The following is a 21,841-nucleotide window of genomic DNA, read 5'->3' as shown; positions in this document are numbered from 1 at the left end:
GGCAGAGAGATCCCTGACAGATATAACTCTGATAACATATCACGGCGACATAGCATGTCATGGTGTGACAGAGGCTGTCAGGGAATGAGACACACAACATTTTCACACCAGTAGACTAACGAGAGAGGAAAACACATTCTGTTTCAACACTACTTACAGTCTGTTTACTGTCACTAACTAGCAAAATGCCATACCTGGCACACAAACACACTCATCATGGGTTGGACGGTGATGTCATAAAACGTTAACGTTTCCTTTTGGATATAGTTTAGCTAGTTTTGCATTGTGTTAACTTACCTGTCATCATCCTCATGCGATGCCTGCCGCGTCTCCATCTAATGTGGGCAAATTATGAGGCTGAGGTATTGTATGACAGGCAAGGTTTTTCTGGACATGGCTTTTCACTTTAACTTGCTGTTCCTCAAGTTCTAATCTTAACCGTCATTAGGATCACCTGTGAATGAATTCACTTAAATCAGCAAATGGAAACATTGCCCACATTTATGATAAATGAACTGTTCAAACAATTGGGCTACTTTGTCATCCTGTCTTGACTGAGAGCAGTGGAAGTTTTGTTCAACTACAAGCCCAAAGACGTGGGAAGGGGACATGCAACTGGTGTTAGCCTCTTGCTTCCAACAGAGTTGGATACTAAATTACAGAATATCTATCTATCTAAAAAATAGATTGATGTTTATTAGTCTGTGGTGCTGTATTCTGCAACATCACCTCAAGTATGCTGATAAAAAAAACATTTGGTCATAGGCTTAATTTGGACTGAATACATTTAAAAACAAGAATCCAGGCTAGCCTAGGTCAGCAATAACAAAGTTTTCGTCTATACGGAATAATTCATAATGCATACTTTGCTTCACCTGCGAGGAGATACGAACTCGGGACTTATAGTTCACAAGTCTGCTTCACTAACCACGACGCTATTTAACAAGTGTCAGTCAGTCAGTCAGTCATTCACTCACACTCTCTCTCGCTCTCTCTCGCTCTCTCTCCTTGGCCAGCTCCGCTTACGCGGTTCGGCAGTTACCAGTTTTAAATATCATAAACTTTCAAATTGAGAATGAAGAGTGACTAGTGCAGCATGCATTGACAAAGAATCTCAGCAAAAAGTATGTTTTCCAAGTCAATGGTCCATGTATAAGCAATGGTCCATGTATAAGCCAAACGGTTTGATTGCTACCCTAATGTAAACAGAAAATTCTAATGAGTATAGAGAAACTATTCTTGTCAAATAACTTGCATCATTGTGCAAATGGGGAATTTGTTAAAAATCATATTGATTGTTTTGTACATGACGTAATTTATTTTTTAAATTGGCACCTATTTTTCTAATTATTTTTCCTGCTTTATCATTAGGGGATATTGTGTGAAGATTGATTGGAAAGATAAGAAATGTAGTCAATTTCGAATGAAATCTAAAGCTACTTAAAATTGAGAATGAAGTGGTTTGATATATAAAGTATGTAACGTGGCATTACATTCTGATGAATGATTCTGTCAAATGAATGAGACTTTTCTGTTTCAGGGCTTAGTTGTATTTGTTTACATTTGTTAATAAAAAATCTAATTGGCAATTAATTCAGTCATTGCATATTAACGCAGTATATCCTACCCAAAACAAATGCAGCTTTATTGACCTTTCCATTTTCACCAGGGGGAATGGATTACAGTTTCCTCATACAAAATGTCGGACTTCACTAAGGGGACAAACGTGGCTCTGAGGAAGTAGGTCAGAGTCACCCATCTCGCTGGGGATTCTTATCTCTACCCCCCTGTCAGGTCTACCTTGCCTGTGGTATACATGGCAGCCGATACTCTACATAGCGCACTATGTCTGACCAGATTCTGGTAAAAAGCAGTCCACTTAGAGTAGGGAATAGGTTGTAATTTAGGACTCAGACCTTAGCTCAGCACAGCTCCACATTCACTTCTAGGGCCGGTCTGTGTTTATCTCTAAGGCCTCCTTAGTGGCTGTTATGGACATCCACCCACCTCCAAAACTCTCTGGCTACTGTTTCAGACCTCACGCTGGGCAATTTCACAGTTTTATTGTCAGATTTATTGTTGCAGTCGTTTCCTTTCACTGGTTTGGTGCCAGTTGGTTTTTAACCAGTGTTTTAGAACTGATCCATGCACGTGTCTAATTGGGCTGTTTCATTCATGTGATGAAACTTTTAGCATTGACAATATACTGTGAAGTACGTTTTGTTTTGCACATTATATTTATTTCTCTCTCCTGGGGGAAAAGTGGCACTTTAATTTGTAATTCTGGCCTTGTATGTGAACCTCACTGCCCATTACACTCCACAGTTCTACCACTTAATTTGAAATGTTTATATATTCCCCTTGAGGCTGTGCAAGCCACTTACTGTCCCGACCAACCTATATCTCACAGCCCAGCGTTGTCTGGAGGAAGTTGATTTTGGCTCGACGCACGCTGCCATTTATCATCCCCCAATACTCGAGAGGCCGGCCTGCCTGCTATTGGCCGGCGATGGTCCTCACAGCTCCTCTATTGGCTGGCTTCTGGCCTGGTCTTCTCTGAACAGGAAGTGGAATCAATGACTCAACCAGCGTGACCTCACAGCGTTCCTAATTAGCAGCCGAGCTGGGGGATGAACAGCTGGCGAAGGCTGCACACGTCAGCATTTTTTCCTGTTTTCTGCCTGAGCCAGGCAATCATCTGAGCTCTGGCATTTCCTGCACTGTGTACCGTGTCATTTCATTTACTTTTCCTACACATCCTTCGTTTTCCTCTTCCTCCCTTTTCTCCTTTGTTTGTTCCCTCTTAGTAAAGCAACCTGCTGAATTTAATTAGCCAATTCTTCTCTGTCAAGAGAGAAACCACATCTATCCTCTTGAGGGGCACCAGGGTTATGACTCAGACACACATGCAATCCCATTCTCTGTACCCCTTCACATTTTCCCCCTTCTTAATGCCAAAAAAATCTTACATTAAAACATTTTGGCTGAAAAATTTAATTATGGAAGTATTGAATTTGGATTCTATGCCTCTAACGATCACAGAGTTGGCCTACTGTAATATCCTGCACGTGTCTTTTGACCTCTTTCCAAGGGACTTTGGGTTTTGCATGGCCCTCTTTCACCGACTAGAGAACTGCCAGATCCCTGTCTGTTTTCTTTGTCATTGATTCTGTCTGTCTGTTTGCTGGCTTGCCCCTATCCAGCCCTATTCTTTGGAAACAGCCTGATTCAATCACTGTCTCCTCTGGTCTCCTCCTAGAGCTAGACCTTAGGTTATTGACACTGCTGCAATGAAACGTGACCAAGAACCAATATAACCCTCGCAGATACACTTGATACTGATAGCCCCTGTATGGCCATGGTGTTATTTTCACGTCTGTGAAAGCCTTCGTTCGGCTGCTACCATAATTTTTTTCTCTTACATCTTATCTGTATTCGTCATCTTGAATGAAACGATGGGTCGTGTTACAAGAAGGAGGCTGTAGCCGTGAATTGATGTTTCTTTTCTCGAACCGTCACCTCATTCCTACTTAACTGCTTAAGCGTGCAATCTGGCCCCACAGCCAGGTATGAGGATAGGACTCTGTAATGTCAGGATAATGGTCCAGTTAAAGATAAGACTTTAGGGCCTGATACGGTTCAGTAGAGAACAGTGCGTTCCACTCGGCGCCGCTCATTATCCCGCAGACCAGCAGGTGTCAGTGTGATTTAAAGCAGAGGAGCAGCAGTGAGCCAGAGAGTGAATGGAAGAGAGGGTGGGAAGGAAGACCTCAGCATTCTGAGAGGGTTTTCAGCACAGCGAATGTAGTGTCAACCAGACAAGGTCAAGCACGGTGAGCGCTTAAAAATGAATTAAGCACTTGGGGGATTGACTATGTGAAGTCCTGATTTGGAAGTGGTGACGGCGGTTTTGAACTGTTTCTTACATTTAAGATGCTTTTTATGTGTTTTTTTCAAGATAAACACAAAATCCCATTTTTCCCCCTCTAGGGAAACAAGATTATAGCAATGCCTGTACATAAAGGCAATTCTAATTAAGTATCTTATAAGTGGGAGGGGGGAGAATGCTCTAGAAATCCCTTCATACAAGCTTAACAGACAGAGTTTGTTCTCATACAAGTACAGACTTAATGTAATTGAGGACAGTTAAACTGTATATTCTTAGGTTTGTTATTGAGCTCTTTTACCTCAGCTTAAAAAAAACAGAAGGATAGTAGAGGATTTTGGCAATAAGGCTCAGCAGATTAGTTCTTGTATATCACTGTGTCCAATATGAAGGAAGTTAAAGATAGTTTCACAAGTCAGTGCTAAGTGGAGTTAGCACGGAAATGACAGTGCACTGGACAGTTAGCATGCTAGACAAAAAACATTGCTCTCTTCCTTCATCCTGCATGCAGACACGTAAACAGCTTATTATACACAAGGTCATCTGACTGGGAAAGTAAACAAAGGTCTTCAGGGACAAAATTCCAAACTATCCCTTTATAATGTGACCCATTTCATTGAGTATGTTTTTATTCCCTGCTATATCTTCACAGCCTTTAATACTCCAATACATAAAATATTATGGTTTTTGAAAAGTGGCTAGTGAGTCTACATTCTTTATTAAAGAAAAAAAAAAAAAAAAAAAGAATATATATATATATATATACAGCTCTGGAAAAAATGAAGAGACCACTGCACCTTTTTCTTTCCTTTACAAAAAGTCGAAAAGGAAGGTTTTGAGTGAGGAACCAAAGGGTTCAAATTAAGAGACCACTGCAAATTGAACGTTTCTGTTCCTCACTCAAAACTTTCCTTTTCAACTTTTTGGAAACGGAGAGAAAAAGGTGCAGTGGTCTCTTAGTTTTTTCTGGAGCTGTATATTTGTTTGATGAGGGACATAAGCCTGATTCAATTAACAATACTTTTTTCCTAGTCCCTGTAAGATCATCAATTTAGCAATTGAGTCACGCTCAAGGGGCCATAAACCTGACCTATGTATTTTTCCTCTGCAAATGAAACCTCTGCACCTTTTGTTACTTCCCGCAGCAACTCATCCCTTACGTGGAGGACGATAGCTCCAAACACGACGAACACTTGGCCGGCCAGACCCGCCCGGCTCCTGAGGATAGGAGGGAGGTGCTGGAGGTGAACAAGGTGAGCGGCCAACTGGGGTTTTGTGTATAAATGTCCAACCCGTCGGGCATCAGAGAGCATAGTATAGAAACAGCATCTAAAAGGAAACCATGATGCTAGGCGCAATAGGCCCTAAACAAATGCAAAAAAAGGAAATGACTGATATGGGTGGATGACTAGAGAAAATATCTGCCTACTTGCCTACTACTGCGTGCCTGCCGGTCTGCCTGTCTCTATAGGTATGTTTAATTATATTGCAGCAATCTCACCGGTGTCAGAGTTGAGTATTGGTTATCTTTAAGAGCTCCAGCGTCCCTCTCTGCTTAATGCAAACCACTGCAGTCGTGGAAGCGAATGTTGAACTTACCTCGTCTCGGACAGACTCCCAATAATGTGTGTCCCCCCTCCCCACACACATACACATACTCAAATACACACACAATCCTTCCATATGTGTCAATATCAGGATTCCAGTTGCACCACGTTTGCTGTGAAACACACCTCCAGTGAAAGCAGAAAAACACCCAACATCCGAACATATGAGTCAACATTGACTGCAGAGAGGATGGACTCAAATGTAGCGATGAAAACAATGAAAAGCATTGTATATAACTCATTCTAATTATTATCTGAGTAACACTGAGCGAAACAGTGAAGCGTACACGCTTGATGTTTCCAACATAGCTGCTCACAACACAAACCAAAACCCCAGGGAACATGGGTAACAAAGGGGGAATGAGAAGGTCGGCTTCACCTGCATGTCTGCGGCAGCCGTCCAGATGATCATCTGCGTATTACATTTACCGTGCGCACAGAACTCGTCTCCAGTCAGTTCAGGAGGTCAACTGGTCATTAGCAGAGTGATGCGGCAAAACGCAGGCAGCAGATGTTTGGGAGGCAATGTCTGCATCTGTTACGGTGACCTGGGCCCGATACCACAGAAACCACAACCCGAAGCCGAATTCCACCAGGAGGAAAGATAGAAAAAGTGCGTCTATGGAGCGAAAAGGAAAAGATGGATGGATGGATAACCGGACCAGATGGATTAAGGAAAGAATTCTAAGTGAAGACTGTGTATATATGGTGCCAGATAGCATTCCACAGAAAGAGAGCTTGGCTGAAAAGGGAAGGATTACAGAAGAGCGGGGGGAAAAGGCGATGGATGGATAATGGTACCGGATAAGGAGATGGTAGATTTTAATGTGGGCTACATGACACAGGATTCCATTCATTCCAGAGCAAGATAGGTGGAGGGAAACTGTTTTGAGGAAAGACAGGTAGATGAACAGATCTGTGGACAAAGGAAAGATGTTTGAGGGAAAGTCTTTGTATCGAGCCAGGGAGGCTTCTCCAATGAGAGAGCGAGCGGAGGGTGTGACGGAAAGTGGTCAATAAATTAAATAAGACAGACACTTAAGGGAGTTGGAAAGAGAGGGAGATGCAAGAATAGAAAAGACAAATATATATAAACAGTTGGAACAAAACCTGGAGTGACGCTATTCAGATCCAGATTGTCTGGCTTCCAAAAGAGAACAAAAGACAGATGGAATTCCTCTGGAAGGGAAATAAACATGAGATACACTGCACCCCCGGATATCATTGACAATCACATGCAAAGACGGGAAAACCAATAATTAAAAAAGGGTGTTTGTGGATTTGATGAATATGTCCACAGAAGGGAAAGTTCATATAAAGTCACAGTTGAAACACGCTCACAATAAAATTCCCGTGGAACAGATGGTTTGATTACAGACATTTGTGCTGACTTGCAACGCAATCTAAAATAGTTCTAGTAGTTTAAGGCTCTCATCCAAAGTTACTTATAGGGGCTGTTATGGTTAGCAAGTGCCCTGCTCAAGGGCACAGCAACAGATTTTTCACCTGGTTGGCTCAGAGATCCAGGGACCTTTCTTTGACTAGCCCAACTTTCCTCGACTACCCTGGCCATTGTTTGCCATGGTAGAGGCGTTAGAGTTAGACAGGAGATGTAGGACCAGGCTAGCCCAAGTGAATGCCTTTGCTCACACCCAGTGGCCTGGGTAGGTGTCGGGCTTAGGGAGTACCGAAGAGCCGCTTCTAGATGAATGATTTGTACATGGTAATGTCTTGCTGCTTCATGGGCCATCCTGTGTGTGAGTGATAGCCTGCTCTTGTTATCTGTCGATTGGGGTAATTGCTGTTTGTCTGAGGCACGCTGACTGATGGTGATGCAATCTGCCGAGCGGAGGAAGGGGGGAGGGGAGCACCACTGTCTGTGTGCGCGCATGCCATCATGTGTGCTTGAATGTAAATATGTGAAAAGGGAAAAGTGTGTGTGCGCGCTCAAGTCTGAATATGATTGAAATGTGTGTGTCTGTGTGTGTTAGAGTTCTTTTGAGCATGTAGCCTCAGTGTGAGCGCATATGGTGTTTGCATAAAAAGTTTAAGATGCATTATCCATAATTCCAACCTAATGGTTTGAGATTGCTCTATCTCTGCGCTGCAGACCTTTTGTCCTGCAGACTGTGATTGTGCATATCAATTCCAGACTCTCCCTTTTATACTCTGCTCCAACACAAACTCGGAAAAGCCCAAGTGACCACAAATTACAGACTTAATGGCTGCCTTGCATTAGTTGTCACGCGCCAATTAATGAGAAGAAACAAACGACAATGGCATTTCGCTCTCACATAACGGGTTTCTCGAATTGAAATTCCAAAGATGCTTTGCGTATAGCCATTTTGGTCCCATCTGTGTCGCCTTAACCATCCAAGATAGACCCCTGACCGGCTGTAGGTCTTGTCCAGAATGGATGATGATTTACTGAGCTCTCAAGAGTCCTTGATAATCATTCCATCTGGGGTATGAGACTGTTGCTTTGTCAACTCCCCATCATTCTTTTCCTCCTCTCCTTCGTCCTCCTCTCTCCCAACCCCTCCATCCAGCCCTCCCTGCTTATCTACATCCTCCCTTTTTGCCCCTCCCCCCACCATCCACGTGTTCAAACTGATGAGAAGCTCTCGGGGGTGTTGCAGACAGTAACCTTCCCATGGTATGGGAGCGGACCCGGGACCAGCCCCAGTGCCCATCCAGCTTCTCTGCCATCGCCACTCGGCCGGCGTTTGATTTAATACCAGCCTAAGTGTGAATAAATTCCTGTCACAGCCCATTAAGGAGGCCTTGGAGAGATCTGGCCTGTTATTAATTCTCTACAGCTCGTGTCTCTCTCTCTCTCTCCCCTCTCGCCTCCTTTCTCACTCTATCCTTTGTTCCCTTGCTTTTTTAACACCCTGTTACTTACCGCATATGTCCTCTTTATTCAAATGAGAGTGAGAAATTAAAAGCAAATTATGTTGGCAATTTGAAGTAGGCGAAGGGTGTGGGTTGTTTGAGCAGGAGGGGGTGTGTTTGTGTGGGGGTGGGTGGGGTGGGAGGGTGTAGTTGTGTCTCTCCAGTGGTGGGGCTGGCGCAGATAATGAATTCCGGTGGCGTTGTGGCGGGTTAGCAGTGTTATCCGAAGAGCGGGGTCAGGGTCTCTGGAGGCCGCGTGATAAACAAACAGACACGCGGACATTAATGAGACTCACTCGAGGAGAGGGATATGGATGGCTTCGTGGAGCGCTCTTTCTACCTCCCTCGTTTGCTTTTTTTCTCTTTTTTTTTTTTCACCTTCCTCTCTCACCCTCCCCTTCTCTTCATTCACATTTGAGCATTAGCAGGCTGTTCACAGGTGGCGCCCAAACCTTCATGTTATTAGCCGGCTCGTATGTCGGCCATTAGACCAGTGTGTCGGCCAGGGGCTTTTTAATTGGTGAGCAGGAGGTCAGAGGGGAAACACAGCTCAACTCTTGTTGCCGGGAATTGGTTGGATGTTTTTGGAATGAGAAAATTGTTCGGAGGTTTGTGGTGCTATTAGTGTCTTGTGAATTCTCCTTTTTATTTTTAATTTTGTTGCGCAGTTTAAGGATTATCTAAGCAATTACATTCTTTTGTTAAGTGTTGGCATTGGTTAATTAAAGCGAAGCAGGCTGAACGTTTTACTGGCTTGGAGAAAGATAAAACAGTTTGTCTATAATGAACTTATATCTTATACCCAACACCAAAATGAGACCACAACAAAAATGTATATAACAGAACAGCACTTGATCCAGAACAATAAACTCAGCTACTGCTCGGTCAAATTGGCCATCATTACATTAGAGAATATTTTGTATCCCCTTTTTGCCGGACCGCAATAAACGGAGTCGGCCAAGAGGAGTGAATTTCTCTTAGTGAGTAAGTGAGTGCCTGCCTGACTACCCATTGTTATATAGCATAGCGGTTAGAGATGTGGACTGCCATGCAGTTGCCTGGGGTTTGATCCTCGCCATGGACAAAACAAAGTAGGCATTACGCTTTGTTCAGGATAGGCTAAAACTTTTACTGGCTACAAGCTTCAGTAGCTACATTATAGTAAGCCAACTGTAAAACTGTTTACAGTTATATTGAGATGGATGAACTTCAAGGACCATTTCGGAATTATTGTTTTCATTATAAGTATATAGCTATTAGCTAGCCATCCACAGTGGTCTCTTTCTAATTTAACGTGTTGCATGTAGTGTTGCGATCCTGTTATAACGGTTGTTGGTAAGTAGAACTGTTGACGGTTATATTGCGATGGACGAACTGCACCTACGAGGACCATTTTGATTAACATAATGTAGTTTACATAGCGTAGTGGTTGGCTATTTAACTGTCACTGTTTTCTAAAGAAATGAACCAGCCATGGAGTGATTGGGGTCATTGTTTCATTATAGGTACTGTATAGCTATTAGCTAGCCATCTACAGTAATCTCTTCTAATTTAACGTTAGGAATGTAGCATGGCTGTTGTTGGTTTGGATGTTAATAGGTACTGTAGGGAACTAGTTTCCAGAACCATGCTGTGGCTACAAGCTAGCATAGTGGTTAGAGATGTGGACTGCCACACAGTCAACCTGGGTTAATGTGTTGCGATCCTATTATACCTGTTGTTGGTTTGGATGTTAATAGTTAATGTAGGGAGTACTTTCTAGAACTGCAGTGTTTTGACTAATTAGTTTGAAAAAGCAGGAAGTAAACAGACACCACATCTCTAGACACCTATAACGTGCAACAACACCCGCTGTTTAAATAGCATAGTGTTTTAAGACACGGTCTGTCACATAGGATGTCTCGGATCGAATCCAGCCAGGGCAACAACATTAATTCCTTCTAATCTCGGGCAGGCTGAACTGGGCTTGCCTGGTTTCTTGTTTGATCATCCAGTTTGGCTCTGTTTTTAACTATATAAATGTTTCATATGAAATTCTGATAGATTGTTGAATTCAATATCAGCTCTCTGTTAAAAAAGTAAATATTTCTCAGATATTGTCTCTAACAACTCTCTAATAATCATGAAGTCTTGTTCAGTGTGATAAACAAAGCTTTACACCCAGTTGCTACTGCCTTTCTTGATGCGACTCCTGAGACTTCCTGACCTTCTTCATTGGCAAGATTGATGGTTTTAGGGCAAGCCATAGCATTGAATCATTTTTTGTTTGTTTAGGGACAGTGGAAACTGTGTTATTTAAATTCTTAGTGCTGCTTTTGACACGATTGATCATACCACCCTTCTAGATTGTCTTAAGCTAGAAGTTTGCATTCAGGGTACTAATCTAAAGCGGTTTACTTCATATTTCAAAGAAAGGACATTTTCTGTAAAGATCGGGAATTTCTCCTCCTCTGCATCAATCACCTTTGGGGTACCTCAAGGCCATGTCCTGGGCCCTATCTTATTTTTGTTATATATACTTCTCTTAGGCTTCATCTTCCAGAAATATAACATCTCTTACAATTGCTATGTCGATGACACACAGTTGTACCTTCCCCTGAAATGTGATGACAAGAAATCCCTGAAAACAGTCCCTGATTATCTTTGAGACAATCAGCAAAGAAAATTCTTCAGTTGAATAATACAAAAACAGAAGTTCTTGTATTTGGCCCCGCAGACTCCAATGTTATTGTTTGACTATTTTAACTCTTTGTATATGAGTGTCTGTCAGTCTTCTTTGTCCTTGTCCCCCTTGTCCAAAATGCAGCTGCCTAGTTTTTAACTGGTACAAAGAAGAGGGAGAGCATCATTCCTGTATTGGCCTCTCTACTGGCTACCTGTTAAATATAGGGTTGATTTTTAGGTTCTTTTATTTGTTTTTAATGCCCTACATGGATCAGCACCCTTTCTATTTTTCAGTCCTCCTTAGCCACCACTCTTCCTCAAGCACCCTTAGGTCCTCCAATTAATTTATTTTGTGTGCTCCACGGTCCTGATTAAAGTTTAAAGGAGACCATGCCTTTTCTGTTGCTGCTACAAAGTTGTGGAATAGCCTACCTTTATATAATAGGTCGTCTACTCGTAGTGTTTAAATCCCACCTTAAGACCTATCTTTTTTCTTTAACATTTGTGTCTGCAATGGTTAGAAAGTTATATTTCTCATGTCCTATGAAAATGTGTTTAGTTAGCTATATTTTTATGCATGGTTTTCCTTTTGCTGTTCTAGATACTTCGTTTGATTGTACAGCACTTTGGTGGACACTTGTTGTTTTAAAATGTGCTTTATAAGTACATTTTTCTTGACTTGACTATTATCAACAGAAAGTCACAAGTGTGGGGGCAAACTCCCTGATAAGCGACTGTAATCTAATAAATATAAAACATTTTAAAATAAACACACACATACTGTGTTCAACGTTTGATAAAAGCCGAGCTGGAAGTTGTGTGACGAGGCGAATGGACTATGAACAAGCCTATTAAATTAATTGTTGTTGGAAATACAACCCCATTTCCCAAAAAGTTGGGACGCTATGTAAAATGCAATGTTGTGCAGATTAGATTAGATTGTCATTGAACAGAACAAGTGCAGTACAACGAAATGCAGTTAGCATCTAACCAGAAGTGGAAATAGAAGAGGGCAGGAAATGTGCAAGTATTAAGTAATGTGTATGTTACGAAAGTATAGATGTGCAATGAAGGCAAATACAGTGCCAAATTGCAATTTTAAATGAGATGTGAAGGCAGAAAATGTACAAATTTACAAGTATTAAGTGTATGTATGTCCAAGTGGGAATGAATAGTTGTGCGATGAGGTAAATGCAAATACAAATGGCAATTCTGACTGTGTAAAATCTTTTAAGCCCAACACCTGTATATATTGTTCAGCATTAATGGTGCCTTCACAGATGTACAAGTCACCCATGCAATGTGCACTAATGCAACCCCGTACCATCATGGATTTTGGCTTTTGAACTGTGCGCTGATAACATGCTGGATGGTCCCTTTCCTTTTTAGCCCGGAGGACGGACGCTCTCAATCTGATTGAGTTTAAAACATCTTGCTTTTTAAATGAATCCATACAGACTTGGTTAAAATTCCAGTTCAGTCCTCCAGATCAGATATTACAGCAAATATTATGGCTAAACTCAAATATATGAATAGCATGTAAACCAATTTTCATAGAAAAAATGTATTAGAAAGGTATCATGTTTATGAAAGACTAGTAAGGACGGTAAAATATTTTTCTTACCAACAACTCATTGAGGTATATGGAGAGTCATATTTGGTTCAAATGTATAATCAGATAATTGCAGTCTTGCCACAATAATGGAAGCAGAAATTAAAACAACAAAACAGGATTGAATGCCAATCTACTTAAAAACCATGCATGGCAAAAATGATGAGTATAAAGCTTAATTTGTATATTTTCCACTTAAGGGTAAAATGTTTGACTTCTACACCATGTGGAATTCAGAATACTTTGGAACAAATTCTTGATGTCCCACTTCCATGGCAACAGGTGTATGTAAATACAAAAAATCTTCAATACGTTCTTTCCAGTTGGTGCTGTCGGAGTGTATGTTTGTTATGTTTAGATAGCAAAAGACCATCTGTTGATCTGTACACAGGAAGTCACGTTCATTCAAAGCGCGACAGTAAATAGTCAATGGGCTAATGTGTATTCAGTTTGGGATGTACACTCACCTAAAGGATCATTAGGAACAACATACTAATACTGTGTTTGACCCCCTTTCGCCTTCAGAACTGCCTTAATTCTACGTGGTATTGATTCAACAAGTTGCTGAAAGCATTCTTTAGAAATGTTGGCCCATATTGATAGGATAGCATCTTGCAGTTGATGGAGATTTTTGTCATATTCAAGAAACCAATTTGAAATGATTTGAGCTTTGTGACATGGTGCATTATCCTGCTGGAAGTAGCCATCAGAGGATGGGTACATGGTGGTCATAAAGGGATGGACATGGACATTTCTGACTCCACCATCTGAATGTCTCAACAGAAATCGAGACAAATCAGACCAGGCAACATTCTTCCAGTCTTCAACTGTCCAACTTTGGTGAGGTCATGCAAATTGTAGCCTCTTTTCCCTATTTGTAGTGGAGATGAGTGCTTGAATCAGTCGGCCCATTCTCCTCTGACCTCTAGCATCAACAAGGCATTTTCGCCCACAGGACTGCCGCATACTGGATGTTTTTCCCTTTTCACACCATTCTTTGTGAACCCTAGAAATGGTTGTGCGTGAAAATCCCAGTAACTGAGCAGATTATGAAATATTCAGACCGGCCGTCTGGCACCAACAACCATGCCACGCTCAAAATTGCTTAAATCACCTTTCTTTCCCATTCTGACATTCAGTTTGGAGTTCAGGAGATTGTCTTGACCAGGTCCACACCCCTAAATGCATTGAATCAACTGCCATGTGATTGGTTGATTAGATAATTGCATTAATGAGAAATTAAACAGGTGTTCTTAATAATCCTTTAGGTGAGTGTATATAAAGGTGAGGACAACCGGGAGTTTCTTTGAGATTGAGTGAGATTGAGGTTGTGTAAGGAAGACCGGCTCCGTAACCTCATGAACAAGACTATCTAATGATGCAATAAATAATTGCTTTACTCGCTCCCTTGACAACCGGGTATGCAATCATTATTTCAAACACTATATGAAACAGCTGATTTCTAACAGCACATTTATATCAAATTCTTGTAGCAAAAAAAGCTCTCTCTCTCTCTCTGTCTATATATATATATATATATATATATAGGGGATTGAAGAATCGGCACTGTGCAGACATTGTCACTTTGAAATTGAATTAGTGGAACATCTGTGCATTGGCGGCAGACTTCTGGAATCAAGTTCATTATTGGTTGCTGTGTCATGGTGTCTCTGTTCATATGAATATACAGACAATTGTAAAGAGTCACAGCAAGACAGATAGATATATTGCAGGGGAAAATGAAAAAATGTCAGTGTACGGAGAAGGATGATTAAATCCCACCTTTGAAACCGGGACAACCTAAGACATGCACGGCCATGCATTTTGCCACATCATTTGTACGTATGTCGGTACACACGCTTAAACGCACGCACGCGCACACACACACACACACACACACACACACACACACACACACACACACACACACACACACACACACACACAACTACAGTGGGATGAATAAAGAAGACAATGAATGAAATACTAAAAAAAACTAAAAACAATAACTAGTTTATTTTAATGGTAAATCTATTTTGATCAACACCACAGGAGCATAGATTATATTCAGTAGATGTCGTATTGTCAGCTGATATCATTTCTATCTATTCGATTTTGGACTTTATTTTCATAGTGATCAACTGTTTTTGCATAGAAGAAGCATTGTGCTTTATAAAAGCCTGTGGCTGTCTTGAGGAATGTTTTGCATCAAATAACACATGGAACAGAACGGAATATTTTAGTTTTTTGTGTGCTCCTTTCTCATTCATTTTCAGTACTGCCATATCATTTACATTTTGGGGGGTATAAATTCCATTCCAAAGCCTCTTTGGCAGGCTTAGTTGTTTGCTTGAGCCATATTAATGATTTAAAGCACAGGAAAAATGCTTCAAAACATCCAAAGTTTCAAAAATGCTTCAAAAAATTAAAGCCATCTTGTGTGTTCGTGGGCTACATGTCGGTTTCAAAAGACTTGGCTTTTTCCACTATTACAAGTGTATCAATCTAACTGTGTAAATCCGGTTTTACCCTAGTTTTGGACTGGTTTTTTTACCTGTTTTTGTCATAGTGGAGAAATTATTTTAACAAACTGGTAAAGTCCATATAAGATGACTAGAAAAGGTGGAAGTTAATGGTAGCTATCTTCTTAGACTATAAAGTATTGTAGCCTGTTTACACCATTACATTTGCAAAAAGCAATTTACAGTTTACAAAGGCTGACATGCCTTGTTTCATTACTCAAGCATGAAAGCTAATTAATCTGCTCTTATGCACTGATATACTTGATCCTCTCAATCTCGTTTGAACTAAACGTAACAACAGAAAATTGTCATACCAAACATTACCAAACTATTTTTACGATCTAAAATTGCTCCATAGTTTTGGTATAGCTTGCTACTGTAAATCAGGCCAACACATTGAATCTGCTGTGTTAGAGTTGACATACTGCAAGCTCGGTCCACAACTATGTAGCTTAGAAGTTTTCACAATTCTTTTTCAATAGTTCAGCGCTGTATACATTTTCAAGAAGTGTGATTGTGTCAAGATCAATGGTTCGAGCCCAATTCAGGATAGGGACAGTAGAGGTTTAAGCAGTGCATCAAAAACAATACTTTTTCACACTCCCCAAATCTCAAAACTTACCCTTGAATAAGAAGAGCAAAAATATAATCTCCAGTCAGTTAATACTTTAAAGTGGAATTTCAGTTTTTCATCTTCCTGGATGTCTCCCTGCCTCTCTATTTCGTCCACGGTTGCACATCAGAACAGGGCTGGACCCAAATGATTTAAGCCACCTGACAGCTGAGGCAGATATGAAACCGGCTCGTTCATTGGCCAAGAGAGAGGGGTTGCATTACCTAGAAAATGGCAGTCTAACAACCTCATATCACCTTCCCACTCAGCTATACCCTTTCCACTTCATGTGGCTACACAGTCTGTCTTTAAGCTAGCCCTCCACCTCCAGCCCTCAATATTTCACTCCATCCAGGGTTTGCAGCTTCCCACAGTCGTTCCCTTCATTAGATCTTAAGGCATCCTCCGCTTCTAATGTTCCCTTTACTTTTACTTTTCTTTCTAAACTGCATGTTCATTGGCAGAATCTGTGAGCCATTTGCTGCCGCTGCTGGTAATTGAACCTACATGTAGTGTCCTGGCCCTGCTTTATAATCAGGTTGAACTTTTCAATCCTGGGATTACTATACTTAAAAGAATCTTGATCCTCGGCTGTAAAGCAACTTACATGGCAGTGTTAGAATGGATCCCCAGGACTCCCCAGGTTTAGTGTTTACAGAAGAATGCATCCATATTGGAAGTGCTTAGGTCAGATTAAATAAGCCTTTCATTTCTGTGCTAAAACAGGTCTGCGTCAAGTGCAGTGGACTGTTTGGCCTCACTATTGGTTCTACTGAGAGGGTGTGAAATGGCAGCTTAGCCTCTGCCCCGCCCATATATATTTATTTATATATATAATAATCACTGTGAACAAAATCACAAAGCAGTGGCCAATCAATACGGTTACCTGGCAGCAAGTCAAGTACTGAAAAGTTTGTGTTTGGGTGGGGGGTGCAAAGACAAAAGAGACAGCAGCACTGATACGTCTAAAGCAGCACAATCAATGGGAACTGTTCCACAACACTGAGCTGACACCGCGAGCCTCTTTCCAGCCCAGCGCCGAGGACATTGAAAACTGGGTGTATGCAGAGGATGACAACATGGTTATTGTATTTCTGCCACCGAGCAGTGGAGGGCTTAATTTCCCACCACCAAACCTTGGACCTTCATCCTCTGGGAGTCCCATGACAAGTAGTGTACACATGGGCAGTTAAACTCTCCCTTAAAAAAGCCATAATGTTTATAAAGTCAATTAAGGCTATTAAAGCAATGCCAGATAAATTTAGGCCGCTCTGCCAAGCTCCCCAAAGGCCGCTGTCAACTGCTAAGCCCACTTAGCATCAGGAAGTTTCTCAAGCAGGTCGCAGGGCATACTGGCTTGGCGCCTCAGTTCAGTTTGCGCTGCTCTTGCCCAACTCGCACAAGACCTTTACCAGAAAGTCCACCGACGGCTACACTGTCACGGGACAGTCTGCCCGCTGCATCTAACGTCTTATCTGTATGTGCAGCATGAAGCATTTCGTCAAGAGTGTCTTTCTGAACAAGCCCACCCTTTGCAGATGGCACACCCTTCCATAACAGAACATCAAGTAGTCACCACATTTTGTTTGTGGGGGGGGGTGGGGTTTAGAGAGAGAGAGCATTTGAATGTCTCTCTTTGAATGATGGACAAGGCTCCCCCAGTTGTGACACTTCAACTCTTTGACTTCAATGCTTCAAACAGACGACAGGCTCAGAGCCGACTTGTCCTCAGCTGCAAGTGACAGCGAGCAGGCCCTGATAGACAACTATCCTCTCCTTTCCTCTGCATCTGTCTAATCCCCTTGCCTCACTCACAGGCACTTACACTTGTAATTCTCAACCAGATCCACCAGAGTGAAAGCAGTGATTTGAGTTGCCAGCGACAGGGCGGATTAGCCAAGCAGAATCCTGAGTGAAGGCGCATTTCAGCACGACCCGCTGTTCTCGACTTTGGTTTGTAACTTTAAATCCTGTTGGAACGTTTCACCGGTTATTGGCAAAATCCTCTGGTTTCAAAAAATAAAAGGAACTAGGTTTTCCATGCGTCTGATGTGTTTTTTTGTGTGTGTGCGGATTAAATGTGAAAAATTTAACTTTACCAGATTTGTTTAGTCTAATGAATAAAATCCCTCCATGTCTCTCATTGTCCAATAGCAAAAGACTTAATTTAAACATGAATGTCAGTTATGTAAGATAATAGCCAGTCTGCTGTTCTTAATAAACACAGTGTGAGGGTGGCTGATATTATGCCTCCAATATTTGACAGCTTTAGTGAATTCTTTAAGCAATCATCCATTCTCAATCAATTACTTTAGCACATTCCACATTAAACATGCTAATGTCAAAGTTTAATGACTTATGGATCCAAGGCCAGGTATAATCTTTAGGGGTTTGCCCTGAATACTCTGTTGTCACTCAGCTGAGAAAAGACCGGATCGTTGGCAGATTTGTACCAGAACTTTAATAAGTTATGATAAGGCGTTATGCTAAAAAAAAAATAATATCCATCTCTCGCCCATTATTCAAGACGGCTCCTTTGATCTTGCTTCCAGATGAGGGTTGAACAGAATTAGATGAATGGACTAAATCAAGAGAGAGGGAGAAAACGAGAGGTATTCACATTTAGGCCCAACACTCATTCCACACAGCGTTCTATGTGACAAAGCTTCACCGCTAAGATATCAAAGTTCTCTCATTCTCCGAATTCTTCTCAAAAGGCAAGGCTAATGGCGAAGCCACTTTGTTCAAAGTTGCCTCCTGTAAGTCTAACTGGCCCCTTTAGATATGCATAACCCCATAGTCCTTTCTTGGCTTTTTTAACATGCTGATTCGACTTGAGAGGAACTCTTTAAAGTCAGAATAGGAAAGGAGAAAATGGCGGAGGCTGTCAAGATAAAAGCACCAGGGTATTAATGAGTAATAGGTATCATCTCCAATCACTCCTTTCCTCTCGCACGGTAGCCTGCAACTGTAAGGCGCTGTCTTTAATGAATTTGGGAAGGACAAAGAGACTGTACACAGAATTAAAGGTAGTATACAGACATTAGAATTGCTGTTGCCCTGCAGCTCCCCAACATCTGCCCGGGCCAAACTGTGTCTTTCTTTCTCTCCCTCCCACTCTCTCTCTCCTCTGCCCAGGTGTGCTTTGAAAGCACCTGACAGAGGCAGGATCTCATCTGCGGTCGGGCCATCACTCCTCACATTCTGCCCTCCCTCACAGGCCCCGAAAACACTTTCATCCCCCATCTTCTCCCCCCATACAGCTGGCTGTCATGAGAAAGAGGAATCAACAGTAACGGTTTCAAGCATGCACGCTCACACACACACGCACACACACGCACACGCACACACACACATCTGGTAGTCCACTGTATCAAGCTGTGTCTATGTTACCTCCGGGTCGGCACGTTTCACCACTATTCTCCAGCCTGAGACACTCTGAGGCAACCACAACAAACCGGCCTCTTGTCTGTGGGAGGTCTCTGGAGACGACGGCTCCTAACACAATTCTGTGTTTACCTTTCATTACTTGTCGACCAGCCATCCTGCTCTGCTCGACAATGTTAGACTGTGTGGGGAAGGTTCGAACGGCGGGGAGGGGGTGGCGATGTTATCAAAACATTATCTCAATGCCCGGTCTTGAATGGCAGGCGAGGAAATTAGAGAGTGCATCCCAAGGATCCCTGAGGAGAAGGAGTTGGGGGGAGTCAGACCCGGCAGCATCAGTCAGGCCAGGCTGTCAAAGGAGCGGAAGGCAGAGCTCCTCTCAGATTGGGCCAACCAGTCAGAAGAGCCAGAGCCACGATTTTCCATCATCAGGGGGATCCTTCACAGACTTGCAGCTCTGAGATTTGAGCATTAAAAATCTTATCCAGCTTCTTCCCTCCACGATATTTAGTCCTGTGCCACAAGGTTGGAGTAGCGGTTAAGTTGAAGGTGTTCATTCTTTTCAACATTATTTCTGGCCTTATTATCGAACTACAGTATCTAACAATACATATATAGTTGTTCGTACAGGGAAGAGGAATCACCTCATGTCGTTGTTTGTACTTCCGTTATCGGTGATACGCCGGAGCTCGCTGAGCAGGCGGCTCGCGGCTGAACGGGAAATTCCAAAGATCTCCCGATAGATCTCTGAACTCATGAATAGAGGATAAAGGATGTGTTTGTTTAACGAGTCGCTGGCGAGGATAATGAGGTACATCCCATACAGTACACACACTCCTCCCTCCCAGTGACTGAAAGTGATCGTCTGGTAGTTAGAGAGACGGGAACAACCCGCCGGGAGGGACACTGGAACCGTTCCAAATGTTCCACTCCGGAATATCTTCAAGGACAATCAGCTAAATAGTTTATATTAAGAGGGGCTGTGTGAAATCGATTGCTGAAGGTGCTGCCTGCGCTCCCAAAAGTGGCTGGTAATTAGTCACAGCTAAAGGAGCGTTAGTGAGAGAGCAGGATGGGTTTAATCTTTATAGATTTTTCACTGCACTGCAGATACAGTAGCCCCTGAGTGTCTCTGTTTGCGTGCCACCTTCTGATAGCTATTCAGATCATCCTTCTGATTCTTAGCTAGACCTCTCCAACTCTGGTGCCTGACTGGAGCCCAATGTGTACACATCTGCCAGCTGCACATTTCGAGCAGCTTAAACCTTGCCTCTATTTGTTTGTGCATAAACCTAGGCAATAAGGCACTTGAATATACCACCGCTGTTGACTTTGAGATTGGGCTGGTGTATTCAAAGCTAATCTGCAGGCACACTGGTTTTGAGTGACTGACTTTGCACTCTTTGGTCATGTAGTGCACTTCAGAGTCATGGCCAGTGTTAGAGATTCAAATACTACAGGGATTGATCATCTCAGCCAAAAAAAAGCTTGTTAAAAAAAAAAAAAGGAACATCCTGTGTTTAAAAAAAATAAAATCCTGTGGAGGCACTTGAACCTAATGCCCCTTTCAAAGCTTTTTAAAGACATCTTATCAACCAGCCCAACACGGTGTAAATACTTGTACAACTACGGCTTGTTTGATCGACTCTGACAATGTAATTTCATGTGCTTTTATTACAGAAGCTCAAACAGAAGAACCAACAGCTGAAGCAGATAATGGACCAGCTCCGTAACCTCATCTGGGAGATAAACTCCATGCTGGCTGTTAGGAGTTGAAACGGCAAACATGGCGACACCAAGAGACTGACACATGAGCGTTGGCTCGCCCACACACACACACACACACCGGAGACAGACTGGAAGACATGGTTATTAACTGGATTTGTGACAGGGCTGATGCTGAGACTGCACTTTAGAAATGCGGGCTTTCATATTTTATATCTATATATATAATAATATATATTACACCACCCAGAGTCCCACAAGACCTACTGGGAGAGAACAAGGGGGAAGAAAGCAGATAAGAGTCGTGCAATGGAGAAATGCTGTGACAGTTGCAGCCTATTATGGTAAAGGACTTTCAGTGTTGTGGTTTAAAAGACTAGTATTATAGAAATGACTTTCAGTAGAATTTAAATCAGGCAATTTACTGTAGGTACTAGGTTTAATGCAGGACAATATGTAGACATTCAACATTTAAAAAATTATTTAATCTCTATAACCTCAGATATTTGAAATACTAAATGTACCTATTTAGAGGGGTATTTGAAGTTTCATTTCTCATGTCATGTTCCTAAAATATTTTAGCGAAAAAGATATCTGGCAGCATTTTCAGGGTGCATAGGAGCACTTAAGTCAAAACACACATCGTTGAAATGAAAAAACGCAGATTGAAATTGCTTCCAAATTGAGGCTTGCTTGATCCCCGCCCACTACCAACCACATACAGATCTGTGCAGTTATACACCATGAAAATGGTAGTGTGATAAAACAGAGTTTTATTGTGTATTGTATTTCTTTTGCTTTTCATGTGTGGTTGGCTGCTTGATTTAGAAGCGTCTGTATGCTGCATCTTCTGGATGTTTTTTTTTATGTTCATCCTACTGTCTCGTTAACTGGTAATTCTATGGCGCTATAAATCCTGCTGTGATTTAG

General features: G+C 42.0%; 1 protein-coding gene across 4 annotated transcripts in view; it reads left to right on the top strand.

The window, feature by feature from the left end:
• The window catches only part of med30 (mediator complex subunit 30), a 32,254-nt gene extending 10,413 nt beyond the window's left edge, over positions 1 to 21,841 (top strand). For 3 of the 4 annotated variants that reach the window (XM_010900197.4, XM_010900199.5, XM_010900198.4), the window contains exons 4-5: positions 5,032 to 5,139; positions 20,867 to 21,841. In XM_010900197.4, the coding sequence (XP_010898499.1) occupies positions 5,032 to 5,139; positions 20,867 to 20,962 (204 nt within the window). In that variant the 3' untranslated portion in view covers positions 20,963 to 21,841. Of the gene's footprint in view, positions 1 to 5,031; positions 5,140 to 17,643; positions 17,733 to 20,866 lie in introns of those variants that run through there. The other variant, XM_010900200.3, reaches the window with a different exon arrangement.

This window comes from Esox lucius, chromosome 10 (assembly GCF_011004845.1).
Source record: "Esox lucius isolate fEsoLuc1 chromosome 10, fEsoLuc1.pri, whole genome shotgun sequence".
Taxonomy (NCBI): Eukaryota; Metazoa; Chordata; class Actinopteri; order Esociformes; family Esocidae; genus Esox; species Esox lucius.
Note: the sequence above shows the minus strand (reverse complement) of the source record. Positions and strands in the feature narration are given on the sequence as shown.